The sequence below is a fragment of the Neoarius graeffei genome, chromosome 4 (assembly GCF_027579695.1).
Source record: "Neoarius graeffei isolate fNeoGra1 chromosome 4, fNeoGra1.pri, whole genome shotgun sequence".
In the NCBI taxonomy this organism is placed as follows: Eukaryota; Metazoa; Chordata; class Actinopteri; order Siluriformes; family Ariidae; genus Neoarius; species Neoarius graeffei.
In genome coordinates this window covers 17,114,574-17,138,269 of record NC_083572.1, presented here as the reverse complement: position 1 = coordinate 17,138,269, position 23,696 = coordinate 17,114,574, and the positions used below count along the sequence as shown (strand labels likewise).

Here is a 23,696-nt window from a genome sequence, read left to right as displayed (position 1 = left end):
AGCTTCAACTCTGGGATGTTGGTGGGTTTCCTCACATGAACTGCTCACACAACATTTCGACTGGATTAAGTTCAGGACTTGACTTGGCCAGTCTAAGACATGAAATTTATTCTTCTTTAACCATTTTCTAGTAGAACGGCTTGTGTGCTTAGGGTCGTTGTCTTGCTGCATGACCCACCTTCTCTTGAGATTCAGTTCATGGACAGATGTCCTGACATTTTCCTTTAGAATTCGCTGGTATAATTCAGAATTCATTGTTCCATCAATGATGGCAAGCCGTCCTGGCCCAGATGCAGCAAAACAGGCCCAAACCATGATACTACCACCACCATGTTTCACAGATGGGATAAGGTTCTTATGCTGGAATGCAGCGTTTTCCTTTCTCCAAATCCCATTGATTTAAAAACACCCGACTCTTAACTTCACCTTTAAATTAACTGCTAATCCTAGAGGTTCACATACTTTTGCCACTCACTAATCTGTAATATTGGATCATTTTCTTCAATAGATAAATGATCAAGTGTGTTAAATACATAGACACGTGCACAGTGGTGCTTGAAAGTTTGTGAACCCTTTAGAATTTTCTATATTTCTGCATAAATATGACTTAAAACATCAGATTTTCACACAAGTCCTAAAAGTAGATAGATAACCCAGTTAAACAATTGAGACAAAAATATTATACTTGGTCATTTATTTATTTACTGAGGAAAATGGATCCAATATTCAGTCCCCCCAGGATTTCGCAGGCCTTTTTTGTGATTGTTGCGGGCTAAAATGTCTGATGTTGCAGGGGGTTTTCCAAAAAATTGCGATGAAAGTTGCGGTGTTTTTTAGGTTTTTGTTGCGATTACATTGCGGGAGGAAGTGAAAGTTGCGAGAAATTGTTGCGATTTTCTCTTTTTGTGATTAAAATCGAGTGATATGTTAAATATTAAGTGATTACTGAAAAACTATTGAATAAAAAAAACAAAGACACTGAGAAATGGTCCTATAAACAACTTTACTAATATAAAAGATTACCAGGACTACAAAAATGCAGAAAAATAGGCTTTACTTATCCAAATGCACCTGTTGTTTCAAAAGTTAAAGTGCAGAGAACCTCACAGCACAACATGAAGTTACCTTCAAATATAATATAAATGCCTCAGCTTTCATGTAAGAAAAAAACTATTAATACTAGTACTGTGTGCAGGCAGTCTCTCCTGAAGACTAAATTAAACATTAATTATAAACTAATAAAATAAATGGCTCAGGATTCATAGAAGAAAAAAAACAATTTGAACAGAATCTCACAGTATGATGCTGAAGCTGCCTAAACAATGGAAAATAAAATACCATTTTGGCAAAAATGTTGGCATCCATTAATTTCTTGTATTAAGTGAAAAAGTGCACACAGTCCTTCACTGTAAACATAACACACTTTCAGTAACAGAATTTAAGCCTACAGAAACACTGACTCGCACATGCTGCTTCTCTTGAACGTATACACGGAAGTATGGCGGCAGGTAGTTTGTCGACGTCACCTCAAGATAGGGTTGGGCGGTATCCAAATTTTGATACCTTTAAACCGTCTCTGTGTTTTCCCGGGGTATACGGTATTACCGAGAAAAAAATAATATTTTGTTTCGGCCTACTGTGTAACGTGCGCCTATGCCTCAAATGTACTATTTAAAAGCAGCATAGCGAATTGTGTGCATTGTGGTATGGATTAAGCAGCAAAGCGAATTTTGTGCATTGATGAATGGATTAAGAGATATTTCAAAGCATCACGCAACTCTTCCTTCATCTTGAAAATAGCATTCAACTGTCGTTTACACATGTCTGCGTTGAAACGCCATTTGCAGCACTATTTCACCTACTCCATCAAAAAAAAGTACACGATGAGCAGGATCATACCCTTTCAAGCATGGGAAATAAAAAAAAGAAAAAGAATCAACCAACACCCAAGTCCGTTTAGACTGCGCGATAAACCATATTCTTCAGCGCAAATGAGGCGAACCTAATTCAAATGCGCGATAGCTGCACAAGGCAAAATCATATGGGCCCACGTCATGCCATGGCGGGGAAATTAATAATCAAATGGCCTTACCTTGCTTAAAACGTTGTCTTGATCACATAACTCCTTACAATTATTCCACTTAAATCCATACGGTTTAACACACCCAACAAAGATAGCAAGCGCATTGCTAATTCCCACCAGAAACCGAACAGTTTACGCTACGATGTTTTCTTCCGTTTCTTCAGTAGATGACATTTCAAACGTTTATTACCCACATCCCAAATGTCATACGTTATATTATTTTACCTTGTTGTTACTCATGTAACCTACTCAAAACACAACTCATTGGAGAGATCTCGTGGAAGTGGAGTACCCCAGGCTATAGGGTATTAGGCAGAAAAAGAAATTTACCAGTCAAAAATAATATTTTATATAATCCTGATAAGCGCCGCAGGTGCGAAGACGAGCGCCGCAGGCGCGAAGTCCCTCTAGGGGGGTCTGGGGGCATGCCCCCCCAGAAAATTTTTGAAATTTAGACTTCATTTCCTGCATTCTAGGACATTTTCAGGGTGAAATGGCGTGTAATTTTTGATCAGAAATATTGCATATTTTTACTTTGTATTTTTTTCAGTTTCACTCCTGAATGTATCAGATGTATGTATGGTGTTTGATTTGGTAACAAAAGTGAAAAGAAAATAAACAACAATGAATTGTATATAATCTTTTGATCTAGTTACAGTATTTAATAAAAAAAAAAAAAAACCAACAGTATTCTATTTTACCATACCCCAATGAACCCCCCTTGTTAATCAATGTATCACACATACCTTTTCTGTCTTTTTGTGGAAAAACGAATCAGTTTTTGTCACATTCAATTTGGGGCGTTTGTTGGGATTCATCTTGATCCAGAAGAGTGAGTCAGCAAAAAAAAATGCGGTTCTCCCGCCAAGAAAGAGGAAACTACAACGCAGGGTGTTTGGCAATTTTCGACCAATCAGAATTCGCGATTTATTCAGTCCGCATGTTACAAGATTCAGTGCGGGCCAAAATGGCGGAAACGATGAAATATTCTGATTTTTCATTTCAAGTTTTCAGTATTTTTCGTATTAAACTGTGTTTCTTACGATTTGTAAATGATGGCGGAACCACACACGGACTGGCCATCGGGAGTAGCGGGAGTTTTCCCAGTGGGCCGGTGGTTCAGTGTGGGCCAGCGGAGAAAAAAAAAAAAAACAGTTGCGCGCTGGCCTTTAATATGATAAGCAATGTTAACAGTTTCTTTAACAAACTGTTAACATTGCTTATCATATTAAAGGCCAGCGCGCAACTGTAATAAGCAATGTTAACAGTTTGTTAAAGAAACTGTTAACATTGCTTATCATATTAAAGGCCAGCGCGCAACTGTTTTTTTTTTTTTTTTCTCCGCCGGCCCACGCTGAACCACCAGCCCACCGGGAAAACTCCCGCTACTCCCGATGGCCAGTCCGTGTGTGGGCGGAACATAACTGGATTTATCGGATGACATGTGGGAGTATTCATGTGCGAAAATTTTCGGCATTATCGTCCGTTTCAGTATCCGTCTGTGTGTATACTTGCCCGTTGAAATCGGCAATCGCCCGTCAAATTTACGGGTGGACGGGTCTCTGCCTAATACCTTACCAGGCTATGGTGTGCCTTAGGCTGCTGGGCCATAGAAGGTTCACGCTGCACGCTGCATGCTGCACGCTACACGCGTGTAAAGAAAAGTGGACAAACGTAGCATGACTTGCTCTGGGCCATAGAACGGCGTTCACGTTGCACGCTGCACACTTCACGCGTGAAGCATGAAATGAACATGCACACTTTTTTCTAGGCGTGAAGACGGAAATTCCAGTCAATGCATGCGGTCACCGCCGCGCCAGCCAATCAGAACGGGTCTAGGGAGATAACTCTATGCTTTCAGGGGAAAACTTCAGAAAAAATATAATTGAATGGTATAATTGAAAAATAGTTCTTCATCGGGATTGTCAAGCAGATTATAGAATGTTCGGTGAAATTCACCACGGGTTTCTCTCAGAAGGAAGTGTTCTCGGCTCCAAATTCTGTTCCTTTTTCTCTTCCTCTGTCTCAGTAAAAGCAGAATGAGGCAATCGTCGTCATCCGAAGAGTCCATATTGTTGGTTACTCGGTCAAAGTAGAACAGACGCAACACGTGAACATCCAAGCATGAAGTTTAATGGCCCAGGGTCCGGTTCTTCACGTGAACGTGTAGCGTGCAGCATGCAGCGTGCAGCGTGAACCTTCTATGGCCCAGCAGCCTTAGGGGACATATTAGATTTTTTTCGATTTTGCGCGGTCATTTACATTATTGCTGGCTCTTCCTTTTCGTTTGGTTTGAAACCAAAATCCTGCCACACTGCCGATGTTGTATTTTTTTTTGCCACTAACTTGTTATCTTGACTTGCCATCTTTCAACCGCGGTCTCAGTCTTTTTTTTTTTTTTTTTTTTTTTTTTTAGATAGGACAGTATAGAGAGACAGGAAATGAACGGGGGAGAGAGAGACGGGATCGGGAAATAACCTCGGGTCGGAATCGAACCCGGGTCCCCGGATTTATGGTACGGTGCCTTAGCCATCTGAGCCATGACACCCCCGGGCTCAGTCTCTTGCGAAGCTTTCTGTCAGACTCCAAAATGTCACGCAGGGTTGCCATGGTAACGACATAAACAACCCTGCACGCGATGAAAACTTCTTTAGGAAATTGATAGAATTAGTGAAAATACGATCACACAGTTATTCGGGATGATTTTCAATTTATTATTTTATATTATGACCTCATGTACTCCATATTTATTTAGATATTATATATTTTTTTAAAATGACGGTAATGAGACCGATACCGTTGGTACTTTTGGATACCTCGGGATACCTTCTTACCGTAATACCGCCCAACCCTACCTCAAGACGACGCCAACGATTGGTCAAATTTGCGGGAAAGTTGCGGTGATTGGATATAATTGCAACACCGCCCTGAATTCGCAGGGATTGGTTGAAGTTGCAAATCACAACATCGCGAAATCCTGGAGGGTCTGAATATTACATATCTGTGAGTGGCAAAAGTATGTGAACCTCTAGGATTAGCAGTTAATTTGAAGGTGAAATTAGAGTCAGGTGTTTTCAATCAATGGGATGACAATCAGGTGTGAGTGGGCACCCTGTTTTATTTAAAGAACAGGGATCTATCAAAGTCTGATCTTCCCAACACATATTTGTGGAAGTGTATCATGGCACGAACAAAGATTTCTGAGGACCTCAGAAAAAGCATTGTTGATGCTCATCAGGCTGGATAAGGTTACAAAACCATCTCTAAAGAGTTTGGGTTCCACCAATCCACAGTCAGATTGTGTACAAATGGAGGAAATTCAAGACTATTGTTACCCTCCCCAGGAGTGGCCGACCAACAAAGATCACTCCAAGAGCAAGGCGTGTAATAGTCGGCGAGCTCCCGAAGTACCCCAGGGTAACTTCTAAGCAACTGAAGGCCTTGCTCACATTGGCTAATGCTCATGTTCATGAGTCCACCATCAGGAGAACACTGAACAACAATGGTGTGCATGGCAGGGTTGCAAGGAGAAGGCCACTGTTCTCCAAAAAGAACGTTGCTGCTCATCTGCAGTTTGCTAAGATCATGTGGATAAGCCAGAAGGCTACTGGGGGCGGTGTACACGAGATCAAAATAGAACTTTTTGGTTTAAATGAGAAGCGTTACATTTGGAGAAAGGAAAACACTGCATTCTGGCATAAGAACCTTATCCCATTTGTGAAACATGGTGGTGGTAGTATCATGGTTTGGGCCTGTTTTGCTGCATCTGGGCCAGGACGGCTTGCCATCATTGATGGAACAATGAATTCTGAATTATACCAGCGAATTCTAAAGGAAAATGTCAGGACATCTGTCCATGAACTGGATCTCAAGAGAAGGTGGGTCATGCAGTAAGACAACGACCCTAATGGCCCTTTTCCACTACCCTTTTTCAGCTCGCTTCAGCTCACTTCAGCTCGCTTCAGCCCGACACGGCTCACGTTTCGACTACCAAAAACCAGCACGACTCAGCTCGTTTCAGCCCTGCTTAGCCCCTAAAACTCGCACCGTTTTGGAGTGGGGCTGAAGCGAGCCAAACCGTGCCGACTGAGGCTGGGGGCATGAGCAGACACTCCCCTGTGCACTGATTGGTGAGGAGGAGTGTTCTCACATGCCCACACACGCCCCGCGAGCGCGCTGGCATCTGTAAACACCGCAAACCCGGAAGAAGAATAATTATGAATTACGAGAATTTCTGAAGCCTTATGCGCCTCGCCTCATCTATACGCTCTTGCCAGTATCTGTCCGCGTTGTCGGTGACAACAAGCCACAGCACCGAGACCAGCAACACTAACGACTCCATGTCCTCCATGTTTATTGTTTACTATTCGGGTCGTGAGACTACCGCTTAAAAGATCACTGAATCAGTGACATACAGAGCATCGTGGACGAGTTCGCGGAGCGCAAGGCTCGTCGTATGCCCTTCAAATAATGCGCGCAGTAGGCTATTGATGTTTTATTATGAGCCATGTACAGTATGTCGCCGAATGGTTTTTTTGTTTCTGAGTTACATGTTCGTTTGAAGGACTTAATGTACAAAATAACATAGTTGCACCCCGGAGTGTTGAAATTGGTAAACACAGTGCATTCAGTGAGGTTTGCACCGCCCTCCTTTTATTTCTGACTCTTCCTGTCACCGTTGCAACCTCTGAGCGCTCATTCGTATGCCCTTCAAATAATGCGCGCAGTAGGCTATTGATGTTTTATTATGAGCCATGTACAGTATCCTAATGTTTTTTGTTTCTGAGTTACATGTTCGTTTGAAGGACTTGATGTACTAAATAACATAGTTGCACCCGGTAGTGTTGAAATTGGTAAACACCGCAGTTGCGGACATTTTGTAGCCTAAAATGATGTTATGATAAGCTTTAATAAAGGGCCCGGTCATTTGCCCCGCCCCCGGCCCGGCTCTGACTTGTTCCGCCACTGTCACTGATGTCACTGTTTGCGCTGCTTAACGGCATCACATGACGTCCACCCACTTTCGCTAACTCCACCCAATGTGTCCACCCACTTCCAGCCAGCACGGTTCAGCGCGGTTGTAGTCGAAATGCAACTCCAACAGCCCCGCTCAGCTCGACTCAGCTCGACTCGGCACGGCACGACTCAGCCGCGTTTGTAGTGGAAAAGCGGCATAAGCACACAAGTCGTTCTACCAAAGAATGGTTAAAGAATACAGTTAATGTTTTGGAATGGCCAAGTCAAAGTCCTGACCTTAATCCAATCGAAATGTTGTGGAAGGACCTGAAGCGAGCAGTTCATGTGAGGAAACCCACCAACATCCCAGAGTTGAAGCTGTTCTGTACGGAGGAACGGGCTAAAATTCCTCCAGGCCGGTGTGCAGGACTGATCAACAGTTACCGCAAACGTTTAGTTGCAGTTATTGCTGCACAAGGGGCTCACACCAGATACTGAAAGCAAAGGTTCACATACTTTTGCCACTCATGTAATATTGGATCATTTTCCTCAATAAATAAATGACCAAGTTTAATATTTTTGTATCATTTTGTTTAACTGGGTTCTCTTTATCTACTTTTTTAGGATTTGTGTGAAAAATCTGATGATTTTAGGTCATATTTATGCAGAAATATAGAAAATTCACAGACTTGTAATCAGGGGTTCCTGGCTTGAACCTACAAGTATGACGGTGTCTGTATAGGATGGTCAGAATGATTTCAAAATGTCTTTTTCAAGTCAGTCCATGGCACAAAACATCTCGTGTTATCTAGACTTTTTTTTTTATTACCAATGCTATCAGTTTGCTATAACATTTCTTGCTGTTATTGTGACTTCCAGGATATCTAGTCCTGTTCTTTAATGTGAACATGAAGGTCTGCTTTTAATGAGTCGTTTGTGATTTGGATAAACCGTCTCACAGCCTGAGCATCAGTGATGCGGTGTGCGTCAAGCTTGTTAGGCACGCGTTACATAATTCGCTCCATGCTCAATAAAACCATTTCAAACTCTTCTGTCCTGAAGGCTTTCCCGTGGTGAATAACTTCCTGACAGCTGCGTACTGGAGCGCTGATAGTGTAGACTGCTTCACAGAAAGCATCACCATATCAACAGTTATACGCTTTTTTTTTTTTTTTTCATTCTGTCTGAATGTGTTTAATATTAACAAAGCAGTATTCAAAAAGGATATTTAGCAATAGTTCTTTCAAAATGCTTTTCATGTTCTTACGAACATGGGTGTAAATAAAGTAATGTGCAAAACCAAACCAGCCCATGGACAAACAAAATCAATCTGTGTTCGGAGTTCAAAAATAACATCACTCTGTCGGAAAAATAGTGGATCTGGCAACATTGGTTTGCATGTTATGTGATTGATCTAGGAATGCAGATGAATATTGAAAAGCAAAATGTTGTGCTTCAGATTACCAATATATGCGATCGCTGTTTATCACCGAAACCGATTTTAGATCCATGATGCAACGCTCTCCACAATTATTGTTAGAAAAATCCACCTTTTGGTGACGTCGGCTCATCTCGCACTGAAAAAATGAGAAAAATCCGACCTTTAATTGAAAATGTGTTTGAAGGAAAAACAAATCCCTCAAGAAATAATTATTTTCAACAAAAACACACGTGCCACTATTATTTGCACCCCTGCATTTAATATTTTGCACAGCCTCACTTTACCAGTAAAACAGCACCGAGTCTCTCCTAGAACATTTTATAAGGTTGGAGATACAGAGCAGGGCATCTGAGACCGTTCCTCTTTACATGATCTCTCCAGATCATCCAGGGTCCGAGGCTCTCTCCTCTTCAGCTCAGTTTTCAGTGGGGTTCAGGTCAGGGGACTGAGATGGCCAGGGCAGAAGTTTGATTCTGTGCTCAGTAACCATTTCTGTGCTGATTTGGACATGTGCTTCGGATCATTATCATAGCTGCCAACTACTACGAATAAATCGTATTCATTACGATTTGTCGTTTTGATTACGAAAATACGAATTTACTACAATAAAATACGATTTTGCCAATTTTCGTGGGTCATTTTCGAAGTCTATCACCGGTGGGATTCGTATTTGAACCTGTTGTCTGTGACGTAGTCAGAGCGACAGAAAGCAGTGGGGGAGTAGCCTGGCAAGCCAGACTAAATGTGAATATTTAGTCTGGCCTCGATCTGTAGACATTTCCGAAGCGGGTAGGAGGAACAAACCGCTGTCTTTCAAACTGTCTCTGTGCGTATAGGCCAGGGGTCGGCAACCCGTGGCTCCGGAGCCACATGCGGCTCTTTCATCCTTATGCTGCGGCTCTGTGCGGCTTGGGGAAGTAAATTTTATAAGTATCCAATTAAAGTGCATTTTATTTTTGTTAGTTCGTTTTTTATTGTAGTTCTAAATTGGAACATTATTGTGATCTTGAAATATTAAAATAAAATTATTTTATATATAAATTTTTTCGTCTCTCAATATATGCGTCACTCGCGGAAGCCGGTAGCCTATATACCTGCCAAAACGCTGCGCATCTATCGAGACGTTCAACCCCAGGTAGGCTAAGCAGGGCTCGAAATTCATATTTTTTCACCAGCCAGCCGGACTAGTTACCTTCCGAAGTAACTCGCCAAAATTTGTTCATGTATGAATTTTACTTCTGTCAAAAATAACACAAAAGAGAGTAGTTACCATTGTTCATGACTAATGTGCATTTATTTCAAGACCCGAGTATTTTGATACTTTTTTTTTTAACACTTTACAAATTTGCCATTTGCTGTTCCACGTCCTCCTCGCGATATCCAAAAAAATGCCAGATGACTGACCCCTTACTCGTTCTTTTAGGAACTAATTTGTCCGCTTCCTTTTTTAATTTGTCGCTTAAATTGACTGAGCTTACATGGTAGCCTATGCAGCACCAGCAATTGCATGAACTGAGTCAGTGCTGTGTTGCCAGATACTGCCAAATGACAAATTAAGTCGCCTCAGGTGACCGGACCACCGCAAATTTGGAGCCCTGCTAAGTATGGAGAAATGTAATCCCCGACACCTACATAAACATGAAGAAATATGCATTTGGAGTCCTGTCGATCTTCGGATCCACATACGTATGTGAGCAGCTATTCTCCACCATGAACTTTGTTAAAAACAAACACCGCTCACGCCTCCCAGATGACAGTTTACAGTCCTGCGGAAAGATGAAAATGACTTCCTACAGCCCTGATTTGCAGACACTGTGCACAGAGGTTCAGGAGCAGAAGTCCCATTAAAGAAATATTTATGCAGATATTTTGCAAATATTTAATTTCCATTGTTCAGTGAAAGTGCTCTTTTTTTTCCAATTTATTTTTTAAATTCAGGTTAAGGCTCTGATACACGCCCCAAAAGCCCAAAGGCGATATGAGGATGACGGCTCACGGCAGTTTTTGTTTGCTACATGTATAATTTAATTTTCTGAGATGTAATAAAAACATATTTATATGCCAAAGTCAGAACGTAACAGAAGTGTTGTGGACATATATATTCTCAATTTTAACAATGTAGAATTACTTTTTGAAACATAGGAAGGTGATGTTTTAGCAAATATAATTAATAAACATGTGTAGTAGAATAAACATACACATTCTTTCAATAAGATTAACATGGTATATAGCTAGATTGTAATTAATTTGTAACAGACGCGAGATGGACAATCGTAACAGAAGTAATGTAACAGACATCATTTTGGAACTCATAGGCTTGACTTTGGCATATAAATATGTTTTTATTACATCTCAGAAAATTAAAGTTATCTTTTAACATATCATTCATTAAAGATTACATGTTTTGTGACCTGATGGTAAAAAAAGAAATGGTTTTAGGTGAATAAGTTCATGTCCCCATTTCAGTACCCATAAGCGTGGAATCACTCTTCATTTTAGATGTCAAAAAGTATTTGCGGCTCTCAGTGTTTTCTTTTCCGTGGAAACCGGGTCCAAATGGCTCTTTGAGTGTTAAAGGTTGCCGACCCCTGGTATAGGCCAACGCTCTGACCAATCAGCGCAACAGTGACTGTGACGTAGTCAGAGCGACAGAAAGCAGTGGGGGAGGCCTTGAAATAAAAAATTTTTCAAAATGCGTATTAATTAATAAACAGGTTCTAGATATTAAGAAGTTTGGAGATAATGATCACAAGTTTGGAGTCTGTACCACATACACATTTTTTTTTTCAAGGGTTTGCTTAAACTGTTTTTGAGAGTTTTTATTTAGTGGTGTTTGGTGAAATAATTTCCCTTAAATTTAAAATAAATGGAAAATAAGAAACAATCAAAAAGTAATGTTTCAAAGCTGTTTATTAATTCTTCGTACTGCACAAACTAGCCCCATCCTTTTGGCTACGAGCGGAGCCAGCTGGTAGATCAGACTTTTTGCCATAGCCGGTCGGCAAAACAGCGAAAACGTCCTTCTTGAAAAGGAATGAGCGGAGAGCCTCTTCCTGCTCATGTTTCAACGAAAACTCCAAGTCTAATTCTTCTAAAACTGATTCCAAAGCGGAGTCAAACGCGCGCTGTTCAATAGCGCTTTCTCCAGCGTCGCACAGCCTTGTCGTCACTCCTGCAAAAGCCCGCCCAAAGAATCCAAACAAAAACCTTGCGTTGTGATTGGCGGGCACGATTTGATGCCCGGGGTGTGTTGTTGATTCTGTTCTGTTTGATTTGTAGTCATGTGAAAAAGCAAGTTGAAATTGACACTTTTTTTTTTTTTGAGCTGTTTCACTTTGTGCCAAGCATGTTTTGAGACATGTTTGGTGTTGATTACAAGAGGTTCCTTTTATGTTTGATCTGTGCCAAATTGCTTTGATGATATATGTATTCTAGTTCCAGGTAAATTTGTTTCCGTTGTTGAAAAGAACTTTGCAAATTAATGTAAGATGATAGTTTAGTTTGTAGAATAAATTTTGTCAAACTATTTTGTTTTGGTGTGATTTTTCAGGGTAGTTTTGCTAGAAAGCTTTGGCGGCGGGGGGGTGGCCCCCCACCAAGACTCAGTACCCAACCTTGTGTTACTATTTACAATTTCGGAATGTTGGCAGCTATGCGTTATCCTGCTGGAAGATCCAATGACGACCCAGTTTTAGTTTCCTAGCAGGGGCAGCCGGATTCTGATTTAAAATGTCCTGGGATTTCATGGAGTCCATGATGTCATGGACCTTCACAAGTTTTCCAGGGACTTTGGAGGAAAAACAGACCCAAAACTTCACAGAACCACCACCAGGTTTTACAGTTGGGATCGGGTTCTTTTCGTTGTAGCCATCTTAATTTTTACACCAAACCCACCTTGAGTGTTTACTGCCAAAAAGCTCCATTTTTGTTTCATCAGATCAGAGAACACGGTTCCAGTCAAAGTTGTAATAAAGTTTCGCAAACTTGAGCCGCTTTCGTTTGTGGTTAACTGACAGCAAAGGCTTTTTTCCAACTAATCATCTGTTGGCACGGAGTTGGCATCTGATGGTGGTTTTGGAGATTTGGAAACCCCAAGATTTTACTTTTTCTTGTAATTCGCTAACCGTTATCCTTGGGGATTTTTTTTTTTTTGCCTCGCTTACCCTCTTCCTCACTGTATGGGGGGGGATAAACTTGGGTCCTCTTCCAGGCAAGTTTGTAACACGTCCAGTTGGTGTCCACTTTATTTTTTTTAATTGCCCTAACAGTAGACATGGATGTTTTCAGACGAATAGGGTTTTTTTTTTTTTTTTAAATAACCATTCACTGACCTTATGAAGGTCAACACACCTTCTCCGTCATTTGATTTGTGTTCTCTTCTCTTTCCCATTTTAAAGGAACAGTCCACCATACTTCCATAATGAAATATGCTCTTATCTGAATTGAGACGAGCTGCTCTGTACCTCTCCGAGCTTTGCGCGACCTCCCAGTCAGTCAGACGCAGTCAGACGTGCTGTCACTCCTGTTAGCAATGTAGCTAGGCTCAGTATGGCCAATGGTATTTTTTGGGGCTGTAGTTAGATGCGACCAAACTCTTCCGCGTTTTTCCTGTTTACATAGGTTTATATGACCAGTGATATGAAACAAGTTCAGTTACACAAATTGAAACGTAGCGATTTTCTATGCTATGGAAAGTCCGCACTATAATGACAGGCGTACTAACACCTTCTGCGCGCTTCGGCAGCGCACTGATACGGAGCTCAGATATCAATGCGCTGTCGAAGCGCGCAGAAGGTGTTAGTACGCCTGCCATTATAGTGCAGACTTTCCATAGCATAGAAAATCGCTACGTTTCAATTTGTGTAACTGAACTTGTTTCATATCACTGGTCATATAAACCTATGTAAACAGGAAAAACGCAGAAGAGTTTGGTCGCATCTAACTACAGCCCCAAAAAATACCATTGGCCATACTGAGCCTAGCTACGTTGCTAACAGGAGTGACAGCGCGTCTGACTGCGTCTGACTGACTGGGAGGTCGCGCAAAGCTCGGAGAGGTACGGAGCAGCTCGTCTCAATTCAGATAAGAGCATATTTCATTATGGAAGTACGGTGGACTGTTCCTTTAATGGAAGATGAAGGGAATTTGACCTCTGTGTCACCTCATATTTGTTCCCCAGTTAATCAGGAAGTCACGGATTACAGCTTGAAAGTTCCTACGCACTCAGATCAACTCAAAAATGTACAATTTAAACAGGAAACATGCTTCAGTTACTTTTGTGTTCACTGTCATTTCCAGGGATTCCAATGTGTGTGTTTCTTGAAAATAATTATTTTGTGCTAAGGGATTTGATTTTCTCTGAATAAAGTTTTGATTAAAGGTTGGATTTTTCTCATTTTTTCAGTGTTGGATGAAGTGATTTTCACCAAAAGGTGGATTTTTGTTTAATTCCCCCCCCCCCCCCCCCCCAATCCTTTTTACTAATCTTTACAAGGTGGGCCAGTAATCATGAAGGGCACGGTATATTTGAAGTCCTGATTTTTTTTTTTTTTTTTTTTAATTATTATTAATTTCTTTCACAGATTGGGTGGATGTGGCCAATGATCTCCTCTGCAAGTGTCACATTAACCAGAGGATACAGAGGCTCACGGAGTGTGATGCCAGCGTGTTCGTAGCCTTATATGAAGCTATCTTGGGAGAAAAAGTACCAGGTAAATGCATTTAAAAATGACATTTTAAAAAAAATTTAATTTCATGGTTTTATGGAGGGCCCAGGTTTTTTGGCATCCGAAAAACAATTGCACAGATGTAAGTGGAAAGATGCTCAGTCTGTCCCAGCTAGGGATTTCAGAACGGACAGCTTGGACTTTCGTCATATAAAAGTTCAGTTTTGTCTTGATGTTTCTTTAATGGCGCTTGCATGCTTGTGTCAATGAAAAGAGCAGATTTTAGCTTTTCAGTTATTCATTCACCAAAAAAAAGAAATGTTCCAGAGAAATGCGCGTGTCTTGTTAAAGGAAGGATCGTTATGAGTAATGGAGAACCTTCAAAAAAAAAAAAAAACATGAGGTTGTCTGGGATACTTATAGAAGCTTATTTCGGTTCTACTTTCAGTTCTTGGGAAACACTGTTTCCGATAAAACAGATTCCTTTAATTCTATGTCACTCGATGTTGGAAAAGGACACAGCGTGCTAGTTCTTTTTTTTTTTAATTAAAAAAAAACTTGTTTTTGAATAAATATTTAAAAATGTGTATTAAAGTGATCTTACCTGCAAGATAACAATTTCTAATAGGCACTAACTGATGTCACTTTTTTTTATTTATTGCCTGAATTTTATATTGGATTTTCTTGAGTTCTGAATGCATTATTTAGGCTCTTGTCCAACCTAAACTTGAAAATGGATCTCTGGTCATCTCCGAAGGCTGTCACATATGCAGTCTTTAGTCCGTTCAAATCGAACCCTGGTGCGTTTTAGGCCCTGTCCACACGGCAACGGATTCAGGTGAATCCGATAAAATTGTTTATCGTTTCGGCCTGGCGTCCACACGGCACCGGCGTTTTGGGTGTCCCAAAATGATATTTTTTGAGAACGGTTTCCAGAGTGGAAAAATCTGGCAACGGCGCCGTTGCGAAGTCGTCTGGATGAGTAGAACGGATTTGTTTACGATGACGTCACAACCACATGACTAGAACAATCAGCACTCTCTCATTCACGCCGGGTAAAAGAAGGGGTTTATGCGCATGCGTCCTACTTCTATTGTTCTGGTGTCTCTGATGGGACCATCTTACAGCGCACGTAGAGGTGTGGCATGTGTATTGCATCGTTTTCAGCAAGCGTTGCGTTGCCATATGTACCTGATATTTTACTGATCCGTTGCCCATGTGGACGCGATTTTTTTTATTTTTTTACCCGCTAAAAAAAAAATCTCGTTGCCATTGTCGTGTGGATGTAGCGTAAAGGCCAATTTATGCTGACAGCCCAGTCCTCGCAGACGGCGCCGCAGATGGTGTCTGCGTAGCCCCCTCACCTTCGCCGACGCTCAGCGCGCACCTCCTAAAAATTGTGACCACCGCAGAAGCCTCGCAGACAGTGTCGCAGACAAGAGGGCTCCGATTGGTCCACTCTACATCCGCTGTACACGCACTTCCGCTTCCCTACTTTCCCGGTTTGGTTTGTTTTCACTACCGCCATTTTTAAAAACACGAGCGAAAATGGAGCAGCACGAAGAGCGGTTGATCGAGGAAGTGAGGAAGTACGTACATCTATACGACTCCAGTTCTAGTCATTATAAGTAACCGGAGGATAAACACTCCACTAACCACACCCACCAACTACTCCTAGCGACTTCGCGCCCCCTTGCGTTGTGTCGGTGAATAACATCGCGCACGCCTATTACTCCCCGCTCAACGATAAATTACAACTGTCTGCGAAAAGCTGTCTGCGAAAGCCTTGTCGCACGAGCATGCAGAGGCTCTTAGTCTTCTGTGGGGCGAGGAGGAGAAAACCGAGCTGAATGAGATGATTGCAGGGAGAAAGTGATCCGAGCCATTGCAGGAAGTGAACAAGTGAGCGTGCTGTGTGTTTTGGGTTACAGTAGATGCGAGCTGCTAAACTGAGCCAAAGACAGAGTGCAGCCAGAGTGAAATTCAAGGGATTCTGGATTTTCAGGCTGACAAACAAAAAGAGGAAATGAACATTCTATGTAGAGAGACAAACCTGTTTGTTATTACTAGTATATTGTGTAATTATAATACACACACGCACACAGTACTGTGCAAAAATCTTAGGCACCCTATTTATTTTTTTTTTCAGACAAACTTTTGTTAATTTCTATTTTATGAACTTCTACGTTATCGAGTCGGTACAAAAGCATTTTAGAGTTCCAAACGTTAATTTTCCAGCACAAAATTGAACCTTACAGAAAAAACAACAAATGTTTGTGTCTGAGCAGCCTGTTACATAAGAGACGACTTTTCAGATTAAAAAAGAAATCATAATGAAGGCTACTGGGTATTGCTGCAGAATGAAGAAGTGTGTGAGACAGTGTCCAGAAGAACTGTGGCTGCTTCTGTAAGATGCTCAGTAAAACCGACAGCTCATTTCCTTATAAAACTGCACTCGCTGTACCTGAGAGCACTTTTTTTTTTTTTTTATTTAATTTTTTTAAATCCCCTCTGGCCAAAAGGCCCAAAGCGGGATTATGCTGATGTCTGTCTGTCCGTCCCAGGAATGGTACTCAACTTCTGAAATCAACTCCTCTCACAATCTTTGGAGGAATTTGACCAAACCTGACAAGAGGCATTGTTATATGTCGGTAATACGCATATTGTAATTTTGTTCAATTCAGTCGCGTTTTACCAGAGTTGCAGCCAGCGCTCGAAACTAACGGTGTCCCGACGTCCCGGGGACCATAAAAAATGTCATCGGGACACAAAATGATCATATCTGGGACAATCCCGGGACAATGGAAAAAATAGATCTAGAAAAAAGTTCTACATTAATATTATTTACAAAGCCGTAACACATACGTAGACATTCACCTAATTTGTCAATTTTAATTTTAAACCGTTAACAGCGAAAAATACATAGTAGCTACACTTTCGATGCACCTGCATCCGTAGGCTACAGAGCAGCGCATTCTGTTCTAGAATCTTCGGCCGGAGTCCGCGTTATATGGACTTGGAATGGAATTGCTACCGCACACGCTGCGCCGACTCTTGCCAGAACAAAAATGCTTAAGTGGTTGAAGCGGACCGACCGCGGGGAAGAAACTGAAAGCCCAGACATAACGTCTCCGGGACCTTCAGGATCCAAAGTGTCATCGCCTGGTCTGCAGGCAACACTAGCAACTGAATGAACTTAATGAACACTGTTAGACACGTTATAAAATACAACAGGAATGATGTGGATGATATTGACGGAAGATACCGTTCAACAGAATAAGTGAGTTTTCTTGGTGTCTTTCTAGTTCAGAAAGTTTAGTCAGTCAGTCAGCAGCACAACTAGGCTCGGACCTGCCACTATGTTGATGTCGCTATCATTTGCACCCACATTTCGGCAGCGAAAGTTCATAAAAATGGATAACGGAAAGTTCATAAAAATGGATAACGGTAATGGATAACGGAAAGTTCATAAAAATGGATAACGGTAATGGTGAAAATTATAAGTTGGCCTTATAAGTACCAACAGATATTCAAGGTATAAGTAGATGAAACGAACATAAAAGGGGTCTTATTTTCAACTAAAGTGTACTGCAGATGTAGGGAGTTGAAACATTTTCTGAATGAGCTAGTTGGCCCCTTTAAATAAACGGGTATCTATTCATACAGTGAGATCGCCAAAGTTTTATAAACTGAAAATGCAATAACTGTAATTTTGAAGTAGATGATGTATAGGACATGTGTCGCTTGTGTCTTGTGACTTATTGTAAAAATGATATAAAGGGTTCAAAATCGCATAGTTACAAATATAATAGTAACTTCATATGATAATATTAACCACTGGTTATTTCAGAGAGGAAAAAAAACGGGGACACTATTGCTTCCATTCGGGACAATACAACACAGAATTCGGGACCACTGGGGGACACAAAGAAAAAAAGTTAATTTCGAGCCCTGGTTGCAGCCCTTAATTAACAACCTTGTACTTTCACAATTTCATGAAAGTGCGCTCGCCTTCTGACATCAACTCCTCTCAATTTTTGGACAAATTTCTCGAAGCTTGGCAAAAGGCCTCGTTATATGATGGTAATACGCATAATTGCGATTTAATTTCCTTTGTGAAAATTTTACGAGTTTTTAACCCTTGATTAAATAACTTGTACTTTGACAGTTTCATGAGGGTGTACGTTCTTCTGAAATCAACTCCTCTCACAATTTGTGGAGGAATTTCACCAAACTTGGCAAAAGGCTTTGTTATATGACAGTTATACGCATATTGAAATTTCATTTAATTTGGGCAAATTTTACCAGAGTTATGCTCTTGATTATTAACCAACTTATACTTGGGCAATTTAATCAAATCAAATCAAGTTTATTTGTATAGCGCTTTTAACAATAAACATTGTCGCAAAGCAGCTTTACAGAATTTGAACGACTTAAAACATGAGCTAATTTTATCCCTAATCTATCCCCAATGAGCAAGCCTGTGGCGACGGTGGCAAGGAAAAACTCCCTCAGACGACATGAGGAAGAAACCTCGAGAGGAACCAGACTCAAAAGGGAACCCATCCTCATTTGGGCAATAACAGACAGCCTGACTATAATATTAACAGTTTTAACAGGTATAACCCTCAACTGTCCTCATGGGGGCGTCCTTCACAGGAGTGGGGCGATAAAACTCCAACCAGACACAGGGCACCAGGATGGATCAAGCAGGTCTGAGGGGCAGAAGAGGCCAGCATCTCAATCCCAGGACCAACATGTAACTCAGAGGGACAGATTTGGGGGGAAGAGAGAGAGAGAAAGAAAACACATGTTGTTAGGTATGCCCTAAAAATGACAAGTATTAAATGTGTGTGGTAGGCTCGCAGAGACGAGAGTCTTTACATCAGGCATAACACACAACAATGGCATGTTAATATGGTAAAAAATATCATGACCTGCTCTGGCTGGATGCTTGATTGGGTGATGGGAGCACACTCCTCAGCAATGATGAGATGCAGATGGGACCCTTAGGGCTGGCCAAGACAATTCAGTTACATTTCACCGGGTCTGGGACATGCGACAGAATGTCTGACGGCCGATTCCCTGCAGGCTACGATAGCCAGTCGAGGTCTCCACCGTCTCCACCAAAAGATTTCCTGTTGACTCCATGTAACTCAGAGGGACAGATTTGGGGTGGGGGGGGGAGGGAAAGAAAACACAGGTGGTTAGGTATGCCCAATGTCACCTGAATAAGTAGGAACAGTATACATATTGCACCGAGTACAAGCAGGGACTCCGGCAACTAACTAAGACAGCATAACTAAAAGGAGAGAGCCAGAAGGTAACACAGGCATGAGGGAGCCCCGGGACATAAAGCAGCCAGCCACTACACCGTCAACAAACTCGAGTGAGCAAGCGAGTGGGGACTGACAGCATCCATACATCCCAGTTTACCAAAACACTCTGTCTGAGGACCCTCCAGATCTACTCCTTTACCTCATAAACACCATTAACAAAAGGCTTGACTAAACAGATATGTTTTCAGCCTAGACTTAAATGCTGAGACTGTGTCTGATTCCCGAACATTACTTGGAAGGCTGTTCCATAACAGTGGGGCTTTGTAAGAAAAGGCTCTGCCCCCTGATGTAGCCTTCACTATACGAGGTACCAGCAGATAGCCTGCACCTTTTGATCTAAGTAGGCGTGGCGGGTCATAGAGGAGCAGAAGTTCGCTCAGGTACTGTGGTGCGAGACCATTTAGTGCTTTAAAGGTCAATAGTAGTATTTTATAATCAATACGAAATTTGATTGGGAGCCAATGCAGTGTGGATAAGACAGGCGTGATGTGGTCATATTTTCTAGTTCCAGTAAGGACTCTTGCTGCTGCATTTTGAACTAACTGGAGCTTGTTTATGCACTTATTGGAACATCCAGACAGTAAGGCATTACAATAATCCAACCTGGAGGTAACGAAAGCATGGACTAGTTTTTCTGCATCATGCAATGACATTAAATTTCTTATCTTAGCAATATTTCTGAGATGAAAGAAAGCTATCCGGGTGATGTTATCAATGTGAGTTTCGAATGAAGGACTGTGTGCTTGCTTAATCAAGGTGTGCTTGCTTTCTGAAATCAACTTCCCTCACAATTTATCCCCCGCTGGCCGAAGGGGGATTATGTCGTGGCGATGTCCGTCCCGGGAAGGGTGCTCACTTTCTGAAATCAACTCGTCTCACAATTTTTGGAGGAATTTCACGAAACTTGACAGGATTGTTTGTGATATGTTGGTAATACGCATATTGTAATTTTGTTCAATTCAGTCATATTTTACCAAAGTTATGGCCTCGTTACCAGCGGGGGAGATTGTGCTCGCCAAGCACTCTTGAGTTTTTTTTTTTTTTTAAATTAAGCAAAGGGTAATCTCACATCTCACACCAAATATTGACTTTGTTTCATTTATTATGGCTTGCTGCTGTTTATAGTTTATGTTGAATTTCATTATTTTTAAACCGTTTTTGGTTGACAGCATTTCTTTGCATGTGCCTAAGACTTTTGCACTGTACTGTATATACTACATATTTGTGTGATTTCTAGTCGTAAACAGATAAATTGTCTCAATTTTTTTTTTTTTTTTTACTAAAACTTCGAACACAATTTTGTATTTTCTGCTTTATTTTGCAGATTACATCATTGTGCCCAAGAGCCAAGAAGATGATATCCACAACGTACAATCTGTGATTGACTCGCTGGCCTTGGACTATCTCCAGATCAGCTTATCTCACATCACAGGTACAGACTTGTATTATTGTCATGTTTGTTTCATTCTGTTAACAGTAGGGGTGTAACAGTACACTCCGGTCATGATTCGATTCACAGTAATGGCTTCCTGATTCGATTCAATTCTCGGAATTTTTTTTTTTTTGAGCAAAAGTTTAAGGAAGAAAAATTGACACGGAAGACTTCTTTTTCATTCTGTGTAAAAAAAAAAAAAACCTAAATAAATCAGAAGTTGCTATGAACTGATATTAAATATTGTAAATAAAATGGATACAGGTTCATCATATCTTAAAGATGAATAAATATTATCTGTACATTTTATTTATAATACCTGTGCCCGACGTGCCATTTTAACAGGACTTAGAGCGCCAAAGCGGCTAAAATGGCAGTCTTCTGCAGCCTCTTTATCAGGCGCTGAGACTGCAGTGTTGGTATCGTATGAAAGCTATGACCTATAATGTGTTTTGATGGTTGTGATTTTGAGCGATCACAAGTGTAGATGATTCCTGGTAATGGTGCAGGCTCTCATGTGACCAGCATGCTCACTATATACGTGTTTTAAATCTATGGCTTGTTCAAACAGTGCAATTGTATTAGGTTCATAATTAATAGAATGCTGATTTCCCTCATGTAAATCACTCATTTCTATGATGTACACGGTCACGTTTTTGCATCCCGATGCATTGTGCACTCCCTGTTATCGTCATGTTTGTCTCGATCTGTGAAACGTATTTCAGTATAATCCCACGTAAACCTCCTGTGGCTGTTCATGATTAGTCAGGTGAAGTAGTGGATACGTTTGCCTGGGCCTCATCGTGTTCTGTTGTGTACGTACTCAATAGAGCCTCTTGTTTTAGAGAGAACATTGCTGCTTTTGTACGGAGCCAGTTTCTGAGCCTGCAGTTTTAGTTAGTCTGGCCAAGCTGCTATCAGTGGCTGTGTGTTTTTTGTTCCCTTATCTCCGGTTGTCCAACTCTTGCCTCTCGTTGTAGGTGAGAACATTGTGAGAGGAGATAAGGATTCCATCCGTAACCTTCTGGAGATCTTCGACGGGCTGCTGGAGTATCTCACGGAGCAGCTCAGCGATGAAGAGCTCCAGAATGGAGGTGAAATGCTTTTTTTTTTTCCCCCGTTTTGTTTTTGGTTGTTTTATGTTCTGATGATGTGATTGTAATTCAGAGTGTGTGATTTGATCTTTGGTGTGTTCCGTCCTTTTGATCCACTCTGTATTTCATTCATAAACTCGCCCACATGCACAAACTGGATATAACCGGCTTTGGAAGCAGCTCAAACAGGGATTACCGGCGGCTGTCTGGTATTAAATGATCTCGGCGTGCTGTTTGCCAGGTCATTTCTGACCCTGCTGTGAACCAGTAGATGGCTTTGCCTCCCTAATGGACTTGGCTCAACTTATTCCCTTGAATGCTGAATGTTCGGGAAGCACTCATACGGAGTTTAAGTACTGGTGTAATATTTCCCAGAAATGCTGCACTTGTTATATTTAACAGTTATTCTACTAAATCGATTCGTACATAAGCTGATGGCCGAGTTGGCTATAAGCCATGTACGACGAGATTGAGTGGAATAACTGTTATTCTATCCATATTCAGTGGAGAAACAGAACATATTTTTATTTTTCGCAAATTCGGTAAATAACTTTATCCAAAACTTCCGACAAAATAGTTTTCACTTAGAATGTAGTAAACAAACCGGCGAAATGACAACAGCAGTTTTAAAAATGTAATAATAATAATAATTGGGGGAAAAAAGATACTTTTATTCCATATTTTGTTACCTTTTTTTTTGGGGGGGGGAGTTTGTTTCCGGGTAGAGTTTTTATTTCGTCCTCTGTTGCTTCAGCAACACGCTCCGCCATTTTGTTTTTCTCCACTCACGGTATATGAGCCGATTAGCCTAGTAGTAGAGTAGCCAATTAGAGCGCGCAATTGCTCATATCCAGTGAATATGGCTAGAATTATAAAATCAGGGTTCTAACTCGACCAAAATATCAGCATAGTGGAACCAGTCATAACGACGACTGGGGGTTTAAGGGCTGCCTTGGGCCCCCAAAAGCTCACGGGTTCTGTCATGTGGCTGCGCCTGCCAGCAACACATCTACATGGCATGGCGATAAATTAGCTCAAAATGGAGGATCGGAGTTGTAGTCAGCTCCGTGTTTTTAGTGTAGCGGAAATGGCGACGAGAACGACAGACTTCCTGCTGTGATGTTACGGACGTCAAGGTCATTCACTCGGACCGCTACCTATATGAATCGTTTTAATCGTAAAAATTACTATTAGATTTATTAATGCTTAAAACTATTCCTGTGCCATTCTTGAGGTCTCAAGGCATTTTTATAAACGAAAGTGAGGCCATGGCTCTGTGTATCTTCTTGAAACAAAAGACCGCGTTTGCAAGATTGACGAGTGTTTTTATAAGCGTAGCGGCAACTTCTACAGGTGTGTGGGCGTAGCGGTAAGGAAACCTTGCTTATCGGCCTGATGGGCTGAAGAGGCCTAGTTTGAACCCTGCATGTGTATAAAATATTTATTTATAACATGATTTGAAACAGGGCAGCATGGTGGTGTAGTGGTTAGCGCTGTCGCCTCACAGCAAGAAGGTCCGGGTTCGAGCCCCGTGGCCGGCGAGGGCCTTTCTGTGCGGAGTTTGCATGTTCTCCCAGTGTCCGCGTGGGTTTCCTCCGGGTGCTCCGGTTTCCCCCACAGTCCAAAGACATGCAGGTTAGGTTAACTGGTGACTCTAAATTGACCGTAGGTGTGAATGGTTGTCT

At 41.4% G+C, this 23,696-nt stretch overlaps 1 protein-coding gene across 1 annotated transcript in view; it reads left to right on the top strand.

The window, feature by feature from the left end:
- LOC132884898 (centrosomal protein of 95 kDa-like) overlaps positions 1-23,696 on the top strand; it is a 71,377-nt gene that overhangs the window by 10,226 nt on the left and 37,455 nt on the right. The window contains exons 2-4 of the mRNA XM_060918945.1: positions 14,063-14,191; positions 20,810-20,917; positions 21,898-22,011. Coding sequence (XP_060774928.1) covers positions 14,063-14,191; positions 20,810-20,917; positions 21,898-22,011 — 351 coding nt within the window. The remainder of the gene's footprint in view (positions 1-14,062; positions 14,192-20,809; positions 20,918-21,897; positions 22,012-23,696) is intronic.